This window comes from Mustela putorius, unplaced genomic scaffold (assembly GCF_011764305.1).
Source record: "Mustela putorius furo isolate JIRA1106 unplaced genomic scaffold, ASM1176430v1.1 tig00003845_pilon_pilon_pilon, whole genome shotgun sequence".
NCBI classification, from domain to species: domain Eukaryota; kingdom Metazoa; phylum Chordata; class Mammalia; order Carnivora; family Mustelidae; genus Mustela; species Mustela putorius.
Genome location: NW_025421998.1, coordinates 87608986 through 87628333, shown reverse-complemented (window position 1 = coordinate 87628333; position 19348 = coordinate 87608986). Strand labels below are relative to the sequence as shown.

At 41.7% G+C, this 19348-nt stretch overlaps 1 protein-coding gene across 4 annotated transcripts in view; it reads right to left on the bottom strand.

Moving 5' to 3' along the window:
• Nucleotides 1–19348, bottom strand: part of EXOC4 (exocyst complex component 4) — a 730537-nt gene that overhangs the window by 508129 nt on the left and 203060 nt on the right. For 2 of the 4 annotated variants that reach the window (XM_045062998.1, XM_045062999.1), the window contains exon 9: nucleotides 15102–15190. In XM_045062998.1, the coding sequence (XP_044918933.1) occupies nucleotides 15102–15190 (89 nt within the window). Of the gene's footprint in view, nucleotides 1–8961; nucleotides 8985–9083; nucleotides 10791–15101; nucleotides 15191–19348 lie in introns of those variants that run through there. The other 2 variants (XM_045063000.1, XM_013050349.2) reach the window with 2 other exon arrangements.

Below are 19348 nucleotides of genomic sequence, written 5' to 3'. Positions count from 1 at the left end.
GGCTTTAGAGGGGAGGGGGGTGGGAGAATGAGTGAGCCTGGTGGTAAGAAGGAGAGCAACGTACTGCACGGAGCTCTGGGTGTTATATGCAAACAAAGAATCCTGGGACACTACATCAAAAACTAATGATGTATTTTATGGTGACTAACATAACACAATTTAAAAAAAAGTTCTAAAAAATTAATAAATGATTTCTTGCAAGAAAGACCACCTGAGAATCCTGGGTAAAAATGCATATACATAATCAGGCCTTCCTAAGAAGAACACAAGGTCATTTCTCTGTAAGAAGCTGTACTATAAATCAGTGAATTGGGATACAGACTATGCACTAAATAATCGTATCCAGAAACTCCTGCCAGATCCAGGGTAGGAAAAAAAAGTGGCACAATTAGGGAGAGCTCAGAAATCCTTTTTAAAAACGAAAATAACAGAGGCGCCTGGGTGGTGCAGTCAGTTAAGCATCTATCTCTTGGTTTTGGCTTAGGTCGTGATCTCAGGGTTGTGAGATTGATCCCCGTTTTAAGTTCTGTGCTCAACGCAGGGTCTGTTTGAGATTCTCTCTCCCTCTCCACCTCCTACTCATGTCTCTCTAAAATACATCTTAAAAAAGAAGAGAGAGAACCGTAAGGTAGACTACACATCATCAGCATGGCAAAAACTTAAGATGCTGATTAAACCACATTTTAGTGACAATGCAGAACAACTGAAATTCCCAAGCAATTTCTCATTCATTTCTATAATTGCAAAATGCCTATTGATATCTTCTAAAGCTAAACATGTAACTATTTCATAAGAGCCAGCAATTCCACTCCTAGGTATAACCCTACAAGAAATCAGTGTTTATGTACAAAATGGTTTATATAGCAAATTTGTCATAGCCCCGAAGTAGAAATGATAAATATCTATTAACAAGAGAATGAATAAACTGTCCTATAATCATACAATAAAATATACAGCAAGAAAAATAAACTGATACATAGAGTAACATGAAAGAATGTCACAGACAACATGTTGAGCAAAAGCAGCTAGAGACACAAGATGTTGTAAGATTCTAACTACATGGATGTAAGGAATAAGCAGAGCTAAGTGATTACATTATGAATCAGAAGACAGGTTACGCCGAGGGGCTGGTATTGACTAGGAAGTGGCATGAGAAAGCCTTCTAGGGGCTAGTTACATGGGTATATCTATATGCAAAAATTTAGCTCTATACCTAAGGTAAGTGTACGTGATACACTTTATTGTAGGTATATTCTACTTCAATAAAAAGAGAAATAATAAAATTGTGAGAATAAGAAAATAAGGCAGAAAAAAGGAAAAGCAGAAAGGATTCAGTTCATGGGGAACTAAAGTCCACATGCTAGAGGTAATCTGCTTACATGACACATATTCTAAAAATAACTGAGACAGCTATCAAAGTGTCAACAAACAATTTTGGCTAAAATCTCAGCAAACGCCATCTAAAACTGAGCTAATTGTTCCCTCTTGGCATTATATTTACCCAAAAATGTCCTAGAAGTGAAGGTATAAAGAGAACCATACTACAATTTCGGGAACAAAGGATTTCAATTTCTTGGGAAATAAGTCCAAATTCTGTATTGAGGAAACTCCATCTATTGAGCTCATCAGAGTAAACAGTTTAGAAATGATCAGAGACAACCGCTCAATTTAGATGCTAAAGAATTCTTATGGCACAAGACCTTCTCTTGAGAAATGCTTTTTAAATGACTCAATAAGGTGTTCAAGAAGAGTCAGGATTACGGATTCCCAGTAAGTCACAGAATCTAGAAAGGAAGATACTCCTAGATGAGTGGTGGGTCCCAGCAGCAGCCTCGCTTCTCCGTCCTCCTCCCACAACCACGCTATGGGGAATGACGGCCATGAACGGTTAACTGCCCACCTTCCAAGCCAAGCCAAAAAATGTCCCTTTTGGATTAGCCGCTATCTTTTCTTAACTAGTTTCAGTCACATACCTTTTATTGGTTTTAAGAATGTATGTTGTTTTCAAAAGATCATTTCCCTTTATGATACTCATCTGAGATCTCTGATAGCTCTAGGATTTTTTATTGACTAGGAAGTGGCATGAGAAAGCCACTGTTTTTTTTTTAGGTTAAGAATGGTTAGTAGGGGCGCCTGGGTGGCTCAGTGGGTTAAGCCGCTGCCTTCAGCTCAGGTCATGGTCTCAGGGTCCTGGGATCGAGCCCCACATTGGGCTCGCTGCTCAGCAGGGAGCCTACTTCTGCCTCTCCCTCTGCCTGCCTCTCTGCCTACTTGGGATTTGTCTCTCTGTGTCAAGTAAATAAATAAAATCTTAAAAAAAAAAAATGGTTAGTAAATTGCGTTTTTTGTTTTTACAAAAAACAACTTCCTGTTTAACCAGGAAGTGACTTCACAATGAAGCTAAGGGGCAGGCAGGCAAGACAACAGTGTTTGTAAAATGTCACCCAACGATCAGATGGAAAGTTGTTAGTTCATAGAAGAAATGACCTTTCCATTTTAACTTCCTATTTCGCCATCTACTAATCATCCTCAATTATTTACAGAGTAAAATGCAGTTAGTGGCACTGAATATCAAAATGATTTTGAAGAGAAATGGCCATTTTCATTATTGCCATGAGTATTTACCTCTGGGGCGGGGTTAAATGGTACGAACAGGTCACTGAAGAGTCGCTAAGTGCTGCCCACCCAGACCACTGCAGTGGACGCCACTTAACATGACACGATTGCAATGATCACTGATGTAAGCACAGGTTTTCTACACTCTAGACGACCTTTTGGCAAAAAAGAGAATGGGGAAAAAAGGAGCTTCTGAGGACCATTCTAGGAGATTTTACCGGAATGTATTTGACCATTAGCATATCTATTCATTAATTTTAAAAGTGTGATGCCAGGTGCTGGGGCAGGGGAGGCAGACCCCAGATAAATTAGCAATAGTTAACATTTAATCAGCATTTAATTCGTGCCAGGCACAGTTCTCAACCCTTTATATATGTTAACACATTTCATCCTCACGGTGGCCCTACGACATAAGTCATATGACAGAAGTATATTCAGTTTATAGAAAGAGAAACTGACAAAGGAGTTGTCTGTCCAAACTCACCCAGGCAGTAAGACTGACTGCGGAGACCATGCTCTGAACCTCTAACTAGTCCTCAGACTCCTACCTTTAGGAACGGACCAAATGCTGAGACTCAAGAACCTCGGGTTTTAGATGGACTGAGAGTCACAGAAATCATTTAACTTCTCTCTATTAACTGAGAAAACCAGTTAAGCGACTTGACACAAAAATCACAAAGCAAAATGTTAAGAAAGACGAATGGTAGCTTGATTTTAGTAATAAAAATACAGGTCCATCTAGGAATAAAAAATAAAGAATTCATATTCTTCAGAGAGTTTAAGAAGAGCACTCAGATTAATACACCAACCAAAGCCTAAAAAGGAGAAGGTGCTATCTGCAATTTAAAAGGAGGAGGAGGGAAGGAAGAAAACCCGAGCTCCAACATCAGACTTCGGAAGGGCAATGGTGCTGGGTAATCAGACACTGCTGAATGCCTTAAATATGAGGGAGTCGTTAACAGAGTCGGTTAGATTAGATGTGGTTAGATTAGGCTGGATAGATTAAAGTGCAATTAAGAGAGAAATACGAAAATATATGTTAAGGGGAAAAAAGATATCTTCACCCTTAATACTCCATAAAAACTACCCTCTTCTTGCATTTCCTATCTTAAATAAAATCATTACCTACCCAAGTCACCAGATTGGAAAACTGGGAATCGGCCAAAATGCTTACCTTTGTTCAAACTCCACACAGAAGGAGTCATCATGTCTACGTGATTCTTCCTCAAAATTGGCTTTTGGATCTACTCCCCCCCACACCCCCACTGTTACCTCTTAAAAAGCTGGCATGATCTTATAAGCTCTCACCTGAAATAACACCACAACTTACCTCACTCTACTCATCACCCAGAGGACAAAATCCATGTCCTCTCGCTGTTATGCCAGGTCCGCTGAGACCTGCCCACCGGTCTCCCTTCTCTAAGCCTTATCTTTCCCAACATTCTCTGCTTCAACCTCCAAATACCTACTATCCCATGAAGCTCTCACACATCAGGTGTTGTCTCCATCTTCTCCCTACTTGAGGTACATGCCACTCCCCCGGGCAGTCTGGTTAACTCACCTTTCCAACTGCAGTATAAAGATTCCTCCTTTGTGACATCTTCTAAGACTCCCTCTGGCAACGCTCAGGGTTTTCTCCTCCATGCTCCCCAAAGTACTTAGAACATTCATTAAAACTGTGTCTGCTTGCAAGTCTTGTCTTTGATGACACCTAGAACCTTCCTACATGCGGATATTCTGGGAACATCCCTGGAATACAGGTAGCCTAGAAATGCTGACTATATGTTGTCACCTCCGATTTGGCAATTGACACAACAACCCTAGGAAACAGGCAGGGTAAGTGTTACTAACTTCATTACACGGCGGAGCAGTCTAGGGCTCAGAAAGTTAACGTGACTTGCCTAGTAAAAGCAGGATGAGTAATAGGTACTCCTTCCACTAAACCACTGTGCTCCCCAAGCTCCTCAAAGCACAAACAGCTGCACCAACATTCCACATATGAACATCACTAACCAACTGAACAGGGATATGTAAATTAGTTAACTGGTGCTGAAATCAGACGTTAATGTGCAAACAAACAGGGACTTATTTGAGCTAAGTGGGCATGAATATGCAAATGAACTGGCTGCAATTCAGTAGATGTCATCACAATTCTAGCAATGAACATCCTATATTATGACTATTACAATATTCATGTAGCATTCATACATACTCTCATATATTACTGTAATATGGGCTTTTTGAGTTTAAAATTGTGGTGAAGCCAAAAGTAACTTGATGTATATTTTCATCCACACACTTGCAAGCTGGAAATCAGATGTGAGCACACAGAACTCGTCAATCTCCATACACAACCAAGCTGCCATTTGCAGGCCAAGCCAGGCAAGGTACTCTGGAAATAGATTGGGCTGGTCCTTCACGATCCCACCCTTGCCAGTATCTCCAGCCAAATCTACCTTGCACAGCCTAAGACGCTACAATAGTTGCATTTAAAACAGCTGTGTTTCCTCCAACAATTTTAATAAAGGGGCATAGCCTTACCATTGGAACACCTCTCAGAAAATCTAGTAGGTGATCACATTTAGCTTGTACTCAGGTGTAACAAGATTTTTACTTTCTTACCATCACCAAGACACCATTGGTTCTATCAATTCTTAATCTCTTGCTACCATGGACAATGGCCCAAGCCATCCTCAACAGCTTTGGTGCCCCCTTATAAATGATAATCAGTAGCAGTCTGTATACATAAACTGATTTCCTTAATAGAAAAAGTTAGGGACGCCTGGGTGGGCGCAGTTGAGTGTCTGACTTTTGGTTTTGGCTCAGGTCATGATCTCCAGGTGATGGGATCGAGCCCCGTGTCAGGATCCATGCTCAGTGCAGAGTCTGCTTGAGACTTTTTCTCCTCTCCCCCTGTCCCCCCACCTCAGTGTTTTTTTTTTTTTTCTCTCTCTCTCTCTCATATATTTTATGAGAGAGAGTTATATCCTTCTAACTCATGTTATGGAACGAGAAAAGCCTATATTCTCACACTTCCATACTTTTATTCCTGCCATGTCCATTGCCTGAAATGCCCATCCCTTTTTTATCTGCAAAGCTTCTCTTCTTCTTTTATAAGCAGCTTGAAATTTAAATACTTATGAAAGCCTCCCTGCCTTCCCAGCATTGTATACAGATCTGTTAAAGATCTACATAATTCCATCATAATGCCTAACACAGTGCTGTGATCACATGTCTGCACGTTGACTCAATCAGAATAGGGACATGTGGGTGGCTCAGCCATTAAGCACCTGCCTTTGGCTCAGGTCATGATCCCAGGGCTCTGAGATAGAGTCCCACATCAGGCTCCTTGCTCGGCAGGGAGCCTGCTTCTCCCTCTGCCTGCTGTTCCCCCCTCTCTCTCTCTAACAAATAAATAAATAAAATCTTTAAAAAAAAAATTAATCCGGATATAAGCAAGGCTGCAAGTAGCAGAGAACCAAAATGCCACAGACTTAAACAGGACCGTTTATTCCTGTCTCATGGAGAAGTCTGGGATGGTGCAATGACTCTGGTTATCAGAAGCCTGACGCTGCACAGTCTCTAACTCAAGCTGCTTCTATCTCACTGCTCTACCACCTCATCCGCATGGCCTAAGATGGCGCTCGCCACCACAGTTCCTTCACAGCGTGCTTCAGAACGCGTTCATGCACGCTGGGCTGTGAATAAAGGGACAGCCTCTTCCTTCCCTGTAAATATGAGACCCAGTTATAGTTATACACACCACTTTCATGTACATTCTATTGGCTAGAATTAAATTACATGTTCATGGCTAGCTGCACAGAAGGCTTAGAAATGTTTCTATTTGGGGTGGCCATGTGTATGGCTAAAAATCAGGGCTCTCTTCATGTGAAGGAGAGACAGAACAAATGCTGGGGGACAAGTGCCAGTCTCTGAGATATGGTCATGGTCCCTTTCTGCTCTTTTGACCTTCCAAGGCAAAACTTGATTCTGCTCATGACTGTATCCTAAAGGCCCTGCCCAGGACAAATATAGGTAATAAATCTGTACATTATGTGATAAATAAATAGAAAGTCTAGAAAACGCAGGACACAAAAGCAGACTAGCTGCTGACGTCACCTGAAACCGGGTTCTGACGGGTTAGATGAGGCTGGGGAAGTTGGCAGGGAGCACTCGCTCCTGCTCCTGGAGCTGTCTTCTCATGAACTATCTGAGGGACAGCTGAAGTTCAGTAGCAATCATGGCTGTGGCAGGGACCTGACATTGCAGCCTGGGGCAGCCATGAACCAACCTAGCTCTCCCAGAACACTCCAAATTTCCTGAAGACTTTCCTATAGGAACATTACACTACAGGTGGTTGTGTCTCTGGAGACTTAAGAGGCCTTGTACCAATTATTGTAATTGTACTTTTTATGAAATGTGTGATATCTGAATGTACAGGACACTAAGTAAGTTTAAAAAAATCCAACAGCATCTCCATCACTTAGCTTAAGAAATAGAACAGTACTATGATCCTTGAAGCCTATGCTCCTCTCTAATTATACCCTCTTCGACCCTTTCCAGAGGTGGCCCTTTCCCTGAGTTTTATGTTTGTGCTCCCTCCCTTACCTTCCTCATGTTGTCATCACACAAGGATAGACGCCTCACGATATTGTTCAGTCCTGACTGCTTCTGACCTTCGTACAGATGGGATTCGACTATATCTATAGTCTTTTGTGATTGCTTTTGAGATTAAACCAACTTAATATACAGTACAGTTCATTCATTTTCATTGCTACGTAGTATTCTACTGTCCGGCTAGGCCGAGACTGATAAATCCATTCTCCTGTCTATGGTATTTGAGTTATTTTCAGGCTTTTGTTATTCAAACAATGCTACTAGGAACTCAAGGGTCAGTCGGTTTTGTTTTCCACATTTCAGTTCTCCACGCACACAAAATTTATTTTCCTAACTGATGAGTTTCAAATTCAACTTTTTGGTTTGTTTATGGTTAATCAATTGTCTGACCACCCATCACTGACGCACCTGTCCCATCTCTACAAATCTGTAATGTCATCTGTCTTTTTATCAGTTTTGCTTGTATAGCATGCTGATTCTGGGAGTCTTTAGTTTCGCAATGGTGCCTCGGGTGCTCCGCGGAAGAGAGGAGCAGATGGAGGGGAGTCTGGGTGGGGAGGCTCTGGAGTCCCAGACCCCATTTAGTCAAACCACCTCCCCCTCAGTCTGCTTTCTACATTCAACACTGAAATAAAACATACAGAAAACAGGTTCTAGGACTAAAATAACGAATTTGAAAAGCACTAGATTAGGGGCATCTGCATGGCTCGGTTGGTTAAGCCTGTGCTTTCAGCTCGGGTCATGATCTCAGGGTCCTGGGATCGAGCCCCCAGTCTGGCTCCCTGCTCAGCGGGGAGTCGGCTTCTCCTTCTCCTCCTGCCCTTCCCCTGCCTCGTTCTCTCTCTCTCTTAAATAAATAAAATCTTTAAAAAAATGTACCAGATTATGAGTTCCAAGGCACCTGCTACCATTAAAATCTATTATTTTCTTGCCTAGACCTCATACTACATGCATGCAGACATCAGTTTCTTCTGAATTCTGATAACAAATCACTTCAGATAAGCATCTCTAACTATTAATATTCCTGAAAGGACTCATGCTTCATTCTCATAACATAAAACTATCTTACGAATTGTGTCTTATTGGGACAATGATCAAGTTGTTCTTCGGTGTTCTCATTTAGTCTAAAACTTAGTTTCCCCACTATACACCATGAATGTTTTTGGTCTTCTCTGTTCTCTAAAATAGCTCAAGTCAAAATTAGCTGCATCATATAAATTACTAAATTTGGCAAAAATATAATTTCTTACAATCTTAACGAAAATCTAAGAAAATGAGCAAAGCTGTTATTTTACATTAATTAAAAAGTTAATGAGCCAAATGATTAAAAATATGAGAGAAGCTAACTTTTAAATTTTCCTGAAACAAGTTAGAAATTTGTCATTTTTTCACATTTTTTATTTAAAAAAAAAAACTTTTAACTCCAGTACTATTTAAAGAGAAATTCCTATGTATCACTTTAATCTCAAATACATATCTCATTTAACAGTATTCACTCTTTTCCCACATCTGCATGGGTGAATGAGTACGTAGAACAAAGGATTCTTAAAAATAAGCTTATAGGTCACCAACTAGTTCTGCACGATGACCAAAGATCATTTCTCAAGAGTGAGGGTCAAAGGCTTTACTAAGGCTTCGTGACAGCTGTTTTGCACTCTCAGGACCCACTGTCCATCCCATGACCTCCAGGCTCCTCCACACGGCTCGGATACCAATGGCTCGTCCAACAGGAATTTGTATGAACTAGAATTCTTCAAAAAACAAACCCATGTCATAAATTAAACCCAGAAACAGAGAACATTTTTAAATAAAATGAATATCTACATTGCAACGATTATGGCAAAGAGGTGATAGAGTCAGAAACAATCTCAGCATAAAAATACTTTTATTTCCTAAATGATTTTAAATAATGCATTAGTCTATTCATGACCTGAGGAAAACATATTTATTACTTACTACTTCTTGGGAACATATAAAGAAATTAGCATTTATAAAAATTCTATTACAGTTTCATTATAAGACAAATCTTACATAGGAGGAAGTTAAGATCAGTCTTTTTAAAAAGCAAGAACATAAATATATAAAAGGAAGGGGAATCAATTTTTATTATGTTAGAACCTAAAACAGAGAGATAACTATGAAAGATTAAGGTTATCTTGAAATAATTATATGCAATTTTAAGAAGAAAAAATGTATTTTTTCATGTCCCCCGCATATTGCTACACAGTTATTAACAAAGTCATTACGCAAAATTTAAGACTACAAAGAATTTTCTAATCGTATTTCAAGATATAAAGCTTTACAAGTGCTTCTTATGTTTAAGGCTGTGGAACAAATGTGCGGGATGAGTATAAAATTGCTGTACCTCACTTCAGCCAAAATGTCCCTGAAAATGTGTGCATAAATGGAATCTTGCTTTAAATGCTCCATTATAGAAAAGCTTGCTATTTGAGAGACTTCTATTATAAATCCTTTTGTAAAAAAGGATAATCAGCTCATGGCTAATGTATTTCAAATATCTCCCTACCTTAAGGTGAGGTACCTCTAAACAGATTAATTACATATGATATCCTTAGGTATTCACAACCCCAGTCACCAACAACCCATTAGAGAGAAAACTCAGAAAATTCAGGTCAGTCAGTATAAGAGCCCAGTTTTCCCTGATGCCAGTGCTTCCATATTTACCATGTAAAGCAAATCCTCTTAGAGAAGTCAATTCTCAAGTGGTTGGAGCTTTACAGAATATTTTAATGTCAGGGCTACAGAAATGCCACTCATTAGACTAATGGGAATAAAAATAGCACTCTAAAGGTAATATTATTGAGTACAAACACAAGTACTAAGTAGCCCCAAGACAGAAAAGAAACTGTAAGCAAAACATTTCTACTTGGATCATTGACAATTACTGTGCTCTATTCACTCATTCGTGAGTTTTATTATCTTAAAAATGAATGAAGGAGAAAAATCACAGGACTCCTACTCTGTTCATTAAGCCTCCCACTAGGCTTTCTCATGTAAGTAGGCCTGTGCCTCCAAACAAGGGGATACTGAGGACCGAGCCCCCTCCCTCCTATACGTTTTGAGTGCTGAATTCAAGCCAAGCATTGCCCCAGGCACTGGAATGCACTAATGAGTAAGACTTCAGAGGCAAGTGCAGAAACTTACTAAGTGAGAAAGATATATAGAAATGAAGTATTATGAGGAAAATTCTTTAAAAATGTGAGAAAGAATGACAGGATGGTGTTAGGGAGTGGGCAGGATGCTAGAAGAGGTCAGGAAACAATAACCAGTTTGGGCAGGAGGCCCAATCTGGAAGTGGCCTGCACCTAGGCACTAAGCAAACCTCAATCTGGGCTGAGATATCGGGGGTTGTCTAGAGAGTGAGCACAGGTAAGGTCCCAGCACCAAACCTTGAGACACTCCAACATGTGGAGGAAAAAAGGAACATGGCTGGCCAGAAGATCAAGCGAGATGAACACAGGGAAGCAAACACTGAATCCGCCAAGATGGAGATCGCTGGTGACCTTGAGAGGAGCCAGCTCAGAGGATCAGCGAGACTAGAGGGACCAAGAAAACAGGAGATAAAGAAGTGGGTGCAGTTCTCCCAATTCCACAAGGTTGAATTTTTTAAAGCACCATTTTAATTTAAATCAATTACAGCTATTGTGTTTTTTCCAGAGTTTTAATTGCATAGTCAAATGAGAAAACCATGGCACAGTGGGACCGAGTAAACTAAGAGCTTATTTTGGTCATTAGTAGCAGTATTTTGAGGTCTTTTTTTAAAATATGCTCATGAGAGGGGCGCCTGGGTGGCTCAGTGGGTTAAAGCCTCTGTCTTCGGCTCAGGTCATGATCTCAGGGTCCTGCGATCGAGCCCCTCATCGGCCTCTCTGCTCAGTGGCGAGTCTGCTACCCCCCGCCGCCACCTACTTATGATCTCTGTCTGTCAAATAACTAAATAAAGTCTTAAAAAAAAAAAAGAAAAAAGAAGTAAATCTTCCAACTCAAGAATTTAAAAAAAAGAAAAAAAATGCTCATGAGATAGCCTTCATCAGTTACCTTATTCCCCCAAAGAAACCCGCGTTAAATCTGAGAAGCCATATTCAAGCTAAATGTTCTTTAAAACTACTATCTTTCTAACCTGTAGCATGTTCATTTAATGTTCATTAAAACTACTATCTTTCTAACCTGACTGCCTAAGCCGCACAATGAAGCAGTGGAGAGGCTCAAAGCAACAGGACCTCTCTGATTAACGGAGACACACAAGTTCGATTTCCACCTGTGCTGCTGCACACTTTGAAAGAGCATCCCCACCTCCTCGGCCCAACTGCCAACAGCACACCGGCTAATGGACCATCTGCACCTGAACGGAGCCAACTGAGATGGGTTGATGACACCAAAGAAATCTCATTTCTACGTTCTTTGCTCCCCTTGTGTGTTGTTGAGTAACATTTTTAATTGTGCGATGAACTGAAAATGTTGGGAGAGACTTAACTTCTATAAAACGGGACCTCTCTAATGTGACTTTGATGGTCTTTCTGGTGAATTTTCTTTGCCACAGAAGGAAAAGTTGACCCTTGAACCAAACTACTGGGAAGCGAAGGTTGCAGCTCTGTGGCGGGCAGAGGAGAGACAAAGTCTTCTGCCAGCCCCTTCTGCCAGTCCAGTGGACTGAACTATTTTCGATTATACCTTTTCAAAGATAAACTGAAATGCTGATCTCACAATGGTCCATGGACAAGTCAGATGAATAGAGTAACTGAGAAAGGCTGGCTGGTTTTTTAATGGAAAATAGGTGTGATTTTCCCCTTTTCCTGCTGAACTGTTAAAAGCATTCATCAGAGACACTTCTGCTCCTCAATGAAATACCATCAAACTTTTACAGAAACTCGTCAGCGGAGTTCTTCTCTCAGCATGCATGTGATCTGTCCGCTCAGCTAAAATTATGTTTTAATGATTATTATGAACATGAGATGTTTGCTGACTACTTTCTTCCTTGTAACCCGAGATAAATCCTCCTATTTTGCTGAACACTGGTTAAGTGAAATATACCATCACATATAGTTCCATATTTCAATTAACTTTCTGAAAAATGAGAACGTTCCCAGTTACAAAGAGTCCTCAATTAACCTAAACTTTCTCCATAATGAAGTTGGATTTGGACATGTCTCTCCATTATACACAGCAGTGCTGTCCTAGGCCAGACAGCTCAGGGGCAACATTCCTACTTAATGAAGCTACGTAGAGAACTACTGCAGAGAACAAAAACAGATCTACACACAACCTCTCCTTCTCCCTAACTTAAAAACTAACCGAACCTCTGAAGCCAATACTGCCTCTCAGTGGCCGCCTCTCCCTTCAGGGCCCTTCCTATCTCTCCATGTTGAGCTCTCTATCCCACGTTTGATGTCAACCGCCCTCATTGGTTCTGTCGCTGAGTCAGTCACTATTTACCGAATATTTACTACACCAGGCCCTACTCTAAGGATAGAATATAAAATGGTCTATCTCTCCTGAGCTTAGAGTTTCATGGTACACTCAAACAAGTGAGCACTGATCATGGGGTGCTGGACAGTCATCAGACTAAGTGACAACTGAATTTAAGTTGGAAAGTGGAGTAGATTTAGCTAAAGAGACAAAGAGAAGGACGACAAAAACTGAAGTGACCGAATGAGCGAGAACAAGGGGGCTGGGGGAGGAGGAAGACCTAACACTCCCTATTCGGTCAGCACTTTTCTAAACACTGCTCATCACCTACCTCAACGAAGCTTTCACAACAACCTCGTGAGGTGGGTACTGTTATTTCCGTCTCCATGTACAGGTAAGGAAACAGAGGCAAAGAGGGTACGAAACTAGGAAATGGGGAGCTAGAGTATAAGGGTTGGCCATCTGGGCCCTGAACCCTCTCGTCACGGCTTTGCTCCAGGGTCTCTCCAGAGACTGTGGACCACCAGGGCCACTGGCAGAAAAGCCATTCTGCATGGCTGGGAGCGCAGAGAAGAGAAGACAGATAATCAGTCATCTGTCTTGGTGGACTAATTATGCTAGAGTCTGAATGAATGATAGGTTGCTCTGTTGTTCCGTTAACTATGTGGTCTACCTTTTCATCTCTACACGTCAAACAAAAGGCTTCCTTGTGGCGGGGGTGTTGTAGGAAGGGAGGCGGTGCTTGTGTCAGGGCAAGGGGTATGCAGGAAGCCTCGGCACTTTCTCCACTCAACTTTGCTGTGAGCCTAAAACTGCTCTAAAGCATTAAGCGTACAGATGAGTAGAAAGTGGAATGATCTAGAAGAAAAAAGAAAGGCTTGCCTTGTCCCCATTAAAGAAACTGCTCGTACTACAAACCAAGTGGAGAAAAACTGCGGAGGTAAATTTAAAGTTTCGTGATGTCGACTCAACAATTACAGTAAGGCTACTGCGTAGGAAGGATCGCTCTAGTCCTGAATGAGCAGCTGCAGCCCGAGTGGCAGTTTGGGTACGATCAGCCCTACAGGAACGTGGGGTGAGTCACCACAATTTGTTCCAAGCTTCTCAGTCCACCCCACACTGCCACCAGGCAGCTGCTTGCTAGAGCCTGGGTCACCTTCTACCTTCGCTCCTCGACTTGCTCCAATCCTAACTACCCCCTGCACCCATGTACCTCATGCTTCCAACAATGTAGAGCAACACTACTACTAAATAAAATGTTGGCAGGCTACTTTCCTTTTCCTTATATCCTCAAACATATTTCTAGGCTTTTAATTCTGGTAACTCTACCCATGAGCTGTGGGATTATTACTATGGTATAGGCATGAGAGAGCAGAGTAGCTATCTTTGGAAAAATTTACAGGTATTTAGATTAATAATGAAGGTGGAGATAGAAATGGCTGGGTGGTAGTCTTTAATCCAGAAAGTTCTGGCTGGATGCTGCATAATGTTCTGAAACCTGATAAATCCTGAAGACTAAATATTTCAAGTGCCTCTAAAGCATTCCCCCAAATGAAGTGTTCTCATGCATCCCTTATACAGGAAGCCCATAGTTCTAAAATAATTTAAATCATCACTCCCTTCTCTCACCCTCTCGAGCATTTTCATGTACATCATCTACTTAGCTGTTAGCCCTGACTTCCTGGCACTATTACTGATATTCTTGCCTTACTTGCATAGCTGGATCTTAAGGCTTTATCTTTTCTTCCCTTCTACTCAACCTCCATCCCCTTCGATGCCTAGAATGGCAGGCACTTAGCAGGACTACATAAATCTTTCTAAATTGATTGCATTTACCGTGATTAGCATCTTTCTTGTCACAGAAGAAAATGTTATTGGATTTTTAATTTAATCAAATTTGCTTATGATTTATTTTCTCAAGGATTTTCTTCTCCAGGTTACAACTCTTTAGGAACCACATACGGGTATCAAATATCCTGTATGTCAAAGCTAGCTTGATTACAACATCTCACTTAGAGACACCTTTCTTCCCTTTAAATAATGACGGAGGCTGCATTTACCCTTTTCCCAATCCCAGGTGCTCCTGCTACATTCTAGAAGGTATGGAAAGTACTAAGTGTACCCGTGACGGCCATAGAAGACCAGCATTCCCCCAGACTGGACTTGTGTCTGCCACGTTTTAGCACGAAGAGACTGACCTCCTATCTTAAGCTTTGAGTTCTCACTTGACTGGTAGCAGGTCTATAAAATCTGTGGCCATGGCAATGGCTTTAGCTGCCTGACAGCAGATGCTGGGAAGTAACAGAAGAAACAGTTTATCAAGTCTTTAAAACTTTGCCATCTTGAAGGAATCCTGTGAAGGCAAACCACAAATTCACATGTGCCCAACACTTCAGATCCTTCTCCAGAAACTCATTTTTCCAGAGAGGTCAATCACCTACCTTGGAGTTCTCCACTGCGACTGTAGAGCTCCCGCCTCTGCTCTCGCAAGTAGGCACTCATACTGATGGCATGGGAGGATGACTCGAACCTGGGAAGAGACGCAGGGTAAACCAACAGGCAGTGTCCAGCCACGTAGTCCAAAAGTGTTCTACTCCAGTCTGTGGGGTGCTCCCTAATGCTCCCGGCCCCAAACATTCTGGCTCTCCCATGAAAGGGCCAAAGCAGGCTGCCACAGACCTTGATTTAGGAGCAATATTCCTAGCTAACGCCCCCCTCCACAACAGCCTTTGGATCATTTGCTCCTTCTTCATTTCAGCTGATGGAACTCTCCTCTGTCACCTCCAGACCCTCTGCCAGGATCCCTACGCACATGCGGTGAGGATATCCTATGAAGTCATTCTAATGGGCTTCTCTCCAGTTCACAAGGCACCACAGAAATACTGGCTCCAGAGGGCGGACATCTTGCTTCTTGAACTCCCCTGGTCAGAGAACTAGCACAGAAGGCATGCTAGCAACGCTGCTTCGGACACCAAACGAGGAAGGCATCAATGGTCTCTCCTTAAAAGTCCTCAAAAGCAGCATAATTTCTAAACAGTTTCTGACCTGCCACCTACAACACGAAATACTCTCCAAACTCTCAGGGGACAAAGTGTGTGTTCACCCCAGGAATCACTTCAGAGGTCAGCAACATGGAGGACAGGCGCCTGATATCTTAAAGGTGAAAACAAGAACGCCAGAATTAAAAAAAAAAAAAAAAACTTTTTTAAAAAGGGAAAGAAAAAAAAGTCACAGTCTTAAGTGAAACAGCAGGGAAGGGGGGGGTGGGAACAGGTGAACTGAAGACCGTATCAACAGTGAACCTTTGACGTGTTAAGAAATTCCATTTCAGGCCTGTGATTTTTCAAAGCCAGAGCAACGGGCTGACAGGAAGAATCCTCCTGAGAAGGATTGCCACTAAGTGGTAAACAGCAACATCACGGAAGAGCAACAGGGATAATGGCATAGGTTTCTGGCAACAGAAAAGGAACGCCACCACTTCCTTAATTCTGCCTTTTTTCCCCATTCTTTGACAAGGAAGATGAATATCAGTCTGAGGGAGACCCTAGGGTTTCTTGATCCTCTCCTCTGCACCCTGCCAAGAACTGAGAGGACCCTCGCAGCCAGAAGGAAGGCAGAGTGTGCAGTCCTTCAAAAGTGCCACCTGCCAGTCAAGTGCTGGAGAGAAGTCGCTGACCTCCGGAGAGCATGCTGACAGCTATTGATCAAACATGGCAAGGGAAAAAGAAATGAACTCTTGAGCCAAGAATAGAGAGGCACACAGGCTAGAATGAGAACTTAAACACACTTAATTAACCTTGGCTAGGGGCAATTAAAGAGAGTAATAAAGTCCTTCACGGGTGTCATAAAACAGATTACAGCTCACCCAAATCTTAATCCTTTATGACCTGATGCATTTTTGCCACTCAGGAAACCCTCTGTATGTTTGCTACAACTCACAGAGTGCTAAAATTTTACAGTAAAAGAGGCCCTAGGGATGATCTGGTCTCACTTCCTTATTTTATAGCCAAAGACACAGAAATCCACCATGACAGTAGACCCACTCTGGTTTGCATGGTTCATTAATGGGAGAACCAAGACCAGAAGGAGGCAAATCTGTAAGAATGGTCTAATTCGGTATGGGTGATGAGTTTCTATTACTATGCAATAGTAGTGAATGTTTAAGAATAACTTAAGTTCATTTATTTGGTTCCGATAATTTATATGTTTTTCAGTACCACAACTTCAGGTTAGGCTAAATGTGCAAAAATGTATACAGTGGCCTGAGGTTGAATGTTAAGGGTGATGGTTGAGAGCATGAAATCTAAACACCTTACAACCTGCTTTCTGCAGTACACCGAGATTTACCACAGGAAGAAAAAGAGAGAAAGAGAGAGGTAGAGAGAGAGAGAGAGAGAAGCACACCAGAGAGCAAGCAAGCAAACAAGCCAGCGAAGCAAAAGCCCAAGGATTAGGCAGCATCTCGGGCCGTCTTCGTTAACCACGTTTTCTCTTTCAGTACCTTCCCTGTCTGCTGCCAGAGTCCCCATTCTAGCTGGGCATTCTTTGCTCCCTCTTCCAATGGCTGAATGCTGAGGAAAAGCGGTTCCTCTCCAGCCCACAACTATCACCAGAGAAGACCCCTGACTATTTTAAGACAATCACTGGGATCTGCCAGGGACTGGTATAGGAATGCGTGTAAGACCCGATCCCAAGACCTGAGAGAAACTTGCAGGGGGGTCTTGACACTCGCAGAAAAGATGAATAAAGAGATAGTTATTAATTTTAAAAAAAGATCTGAAATGGTACAGCCATTTTGTAAGACAGTTTGGCAGTGTCTCGCAAAGCTAAACATAATCTTACCAAATGGTCTGGTAATCATTCTTTTAGGGAGTTCTCCACATGAACAGAAAACTTACATCTACACAAACACCTGCATGTTTATAGCAGCCTTCTTCACAATGGCCAGAAATTGGAAGCCACCAAGGTGTCTTTCAACAGAAAATGGAAAAAAACCAAGGTACATGCACACAATGGAATATTATTTAGCAATACAAAGAGATGAGCTATCAAGCCACGAAAGACCTTAAATCCATATTGCTAAGTGAAAGAAGCTCGTCTGAAAAGTCCACACACTCTATGATCCCAACTATAACACGTTCTGGAAAAGATAAACCACAGAGATAGGGGCTCTGGGGGTGGGGAAAAGAGGGAAAAATGAGTGGAAAACAGGATGTTGAGGGCAGCAAAAGTATTCTGTATGATAACGTGATGGTGCATATGCGACAAGACATGTTTTTCAAGGCCCATAGAATGTACAAAACAGAGAGTGAACTAGAAGGTAAACGACACACTTTAGTTAATAATGGTCAATATCGATTCATCAGTTGTACGAAACGTACCAGAGGAACGAATGCAAGATGTTAACATAAGTAGAAATTCTGAGGAAGGGGGATGTTAAGAGAATTCTTTGTCTTGTCTACTTGATTTTTCTTTAAACTGAAAAGTGGTATTAAAAACAGTCCACTAATTTCAAAAACAAAATTTGCAGAAGAATCACACCCTCTCCTTGGCTGCACCATTATATTGGAGTGGGACCAAAGGCATGAAATGAGAGTCGGGTCCTTGAGGATGATGCACTGTCGGATTCCAGACTCCACTTCGTTCCTCCTTAGCACGTGAGGTAAGAACTTTCCAATGGGGGCCTATGTTTGTTACCTGTGGACTAAAGCATTTTAACTACTAGTGCATCTGTGCTCTGAACAAAACGGTAAAACATAAAAAAAGAATGCACTCGATACACAGAATGCATTTTATTCCAGTGTAGGCACACTCAATCTCCTTTCCTCCAGATCCCAAGATGAACGCCCTGCTGGAACTTCCAGTAATGATTAAGAACTCTATGAATCTATGATATAAACAAATCTCAAAAGTGAATCAATAAAAGATACTCTAGCTTCAACTGTTCCAAAATAATGAATTCCAAACACAGAGATAATACTTCTGTAGTCACTTCATATGCTAAGATTTACAGGCACAACTGCTTAACCTGTTATCTCCTGACTCCTCAGAAGAACACAGAGACCGACTAAGACTTAAACCCTGCTTCTACCAATTGCTAGCTATGTGAATTTACGTAAGTTACTTAACCTCGCTAGGGTCTCAAGTTTTTGTGTGCAAAAAAAGGATTAAAAATAAGACCCCGAGAGGTGCCTGGGTGGCTCAGTGGGTTAAAGCCTCTGCCTTCAGCTCAGGTCATGATCCCAGGGTCCTGGGATCAAGCCCCACGTCAGACTCTCTGCTCAGCGGGAAGCCTGCTTCCTCCTCCTCTCTCTCTCTCTCTCTCTGCCTGCCTCTCTGCCTACTTGTAATCTCTGTCTATAAAATAAATACATTAAAAAAAAATAAGACTCCGACCCATAAGGTTGTAATGAGTAGATGAGACAATCCATGAAAAAGGCTTCATGCTTTCGCTAGGACTTAGGATTCAGCGTTAGCCACTACTCCTGCTGCCGAAATCTGACATAATCTGAAAGCTGAAGTATTTCATTTCATATAAAAGTCCCCAGAAACAACTGGCACGTTTCATTTCCCTTCATTTTACATAAAACACCACAGAAGTAAATTCCAAAATCTTTACTAAAAGTCCTAGACAGTCCACTCACCATATTTCAAAACAGCCATTTCCCCTTACAGAAAACAAAGGTAT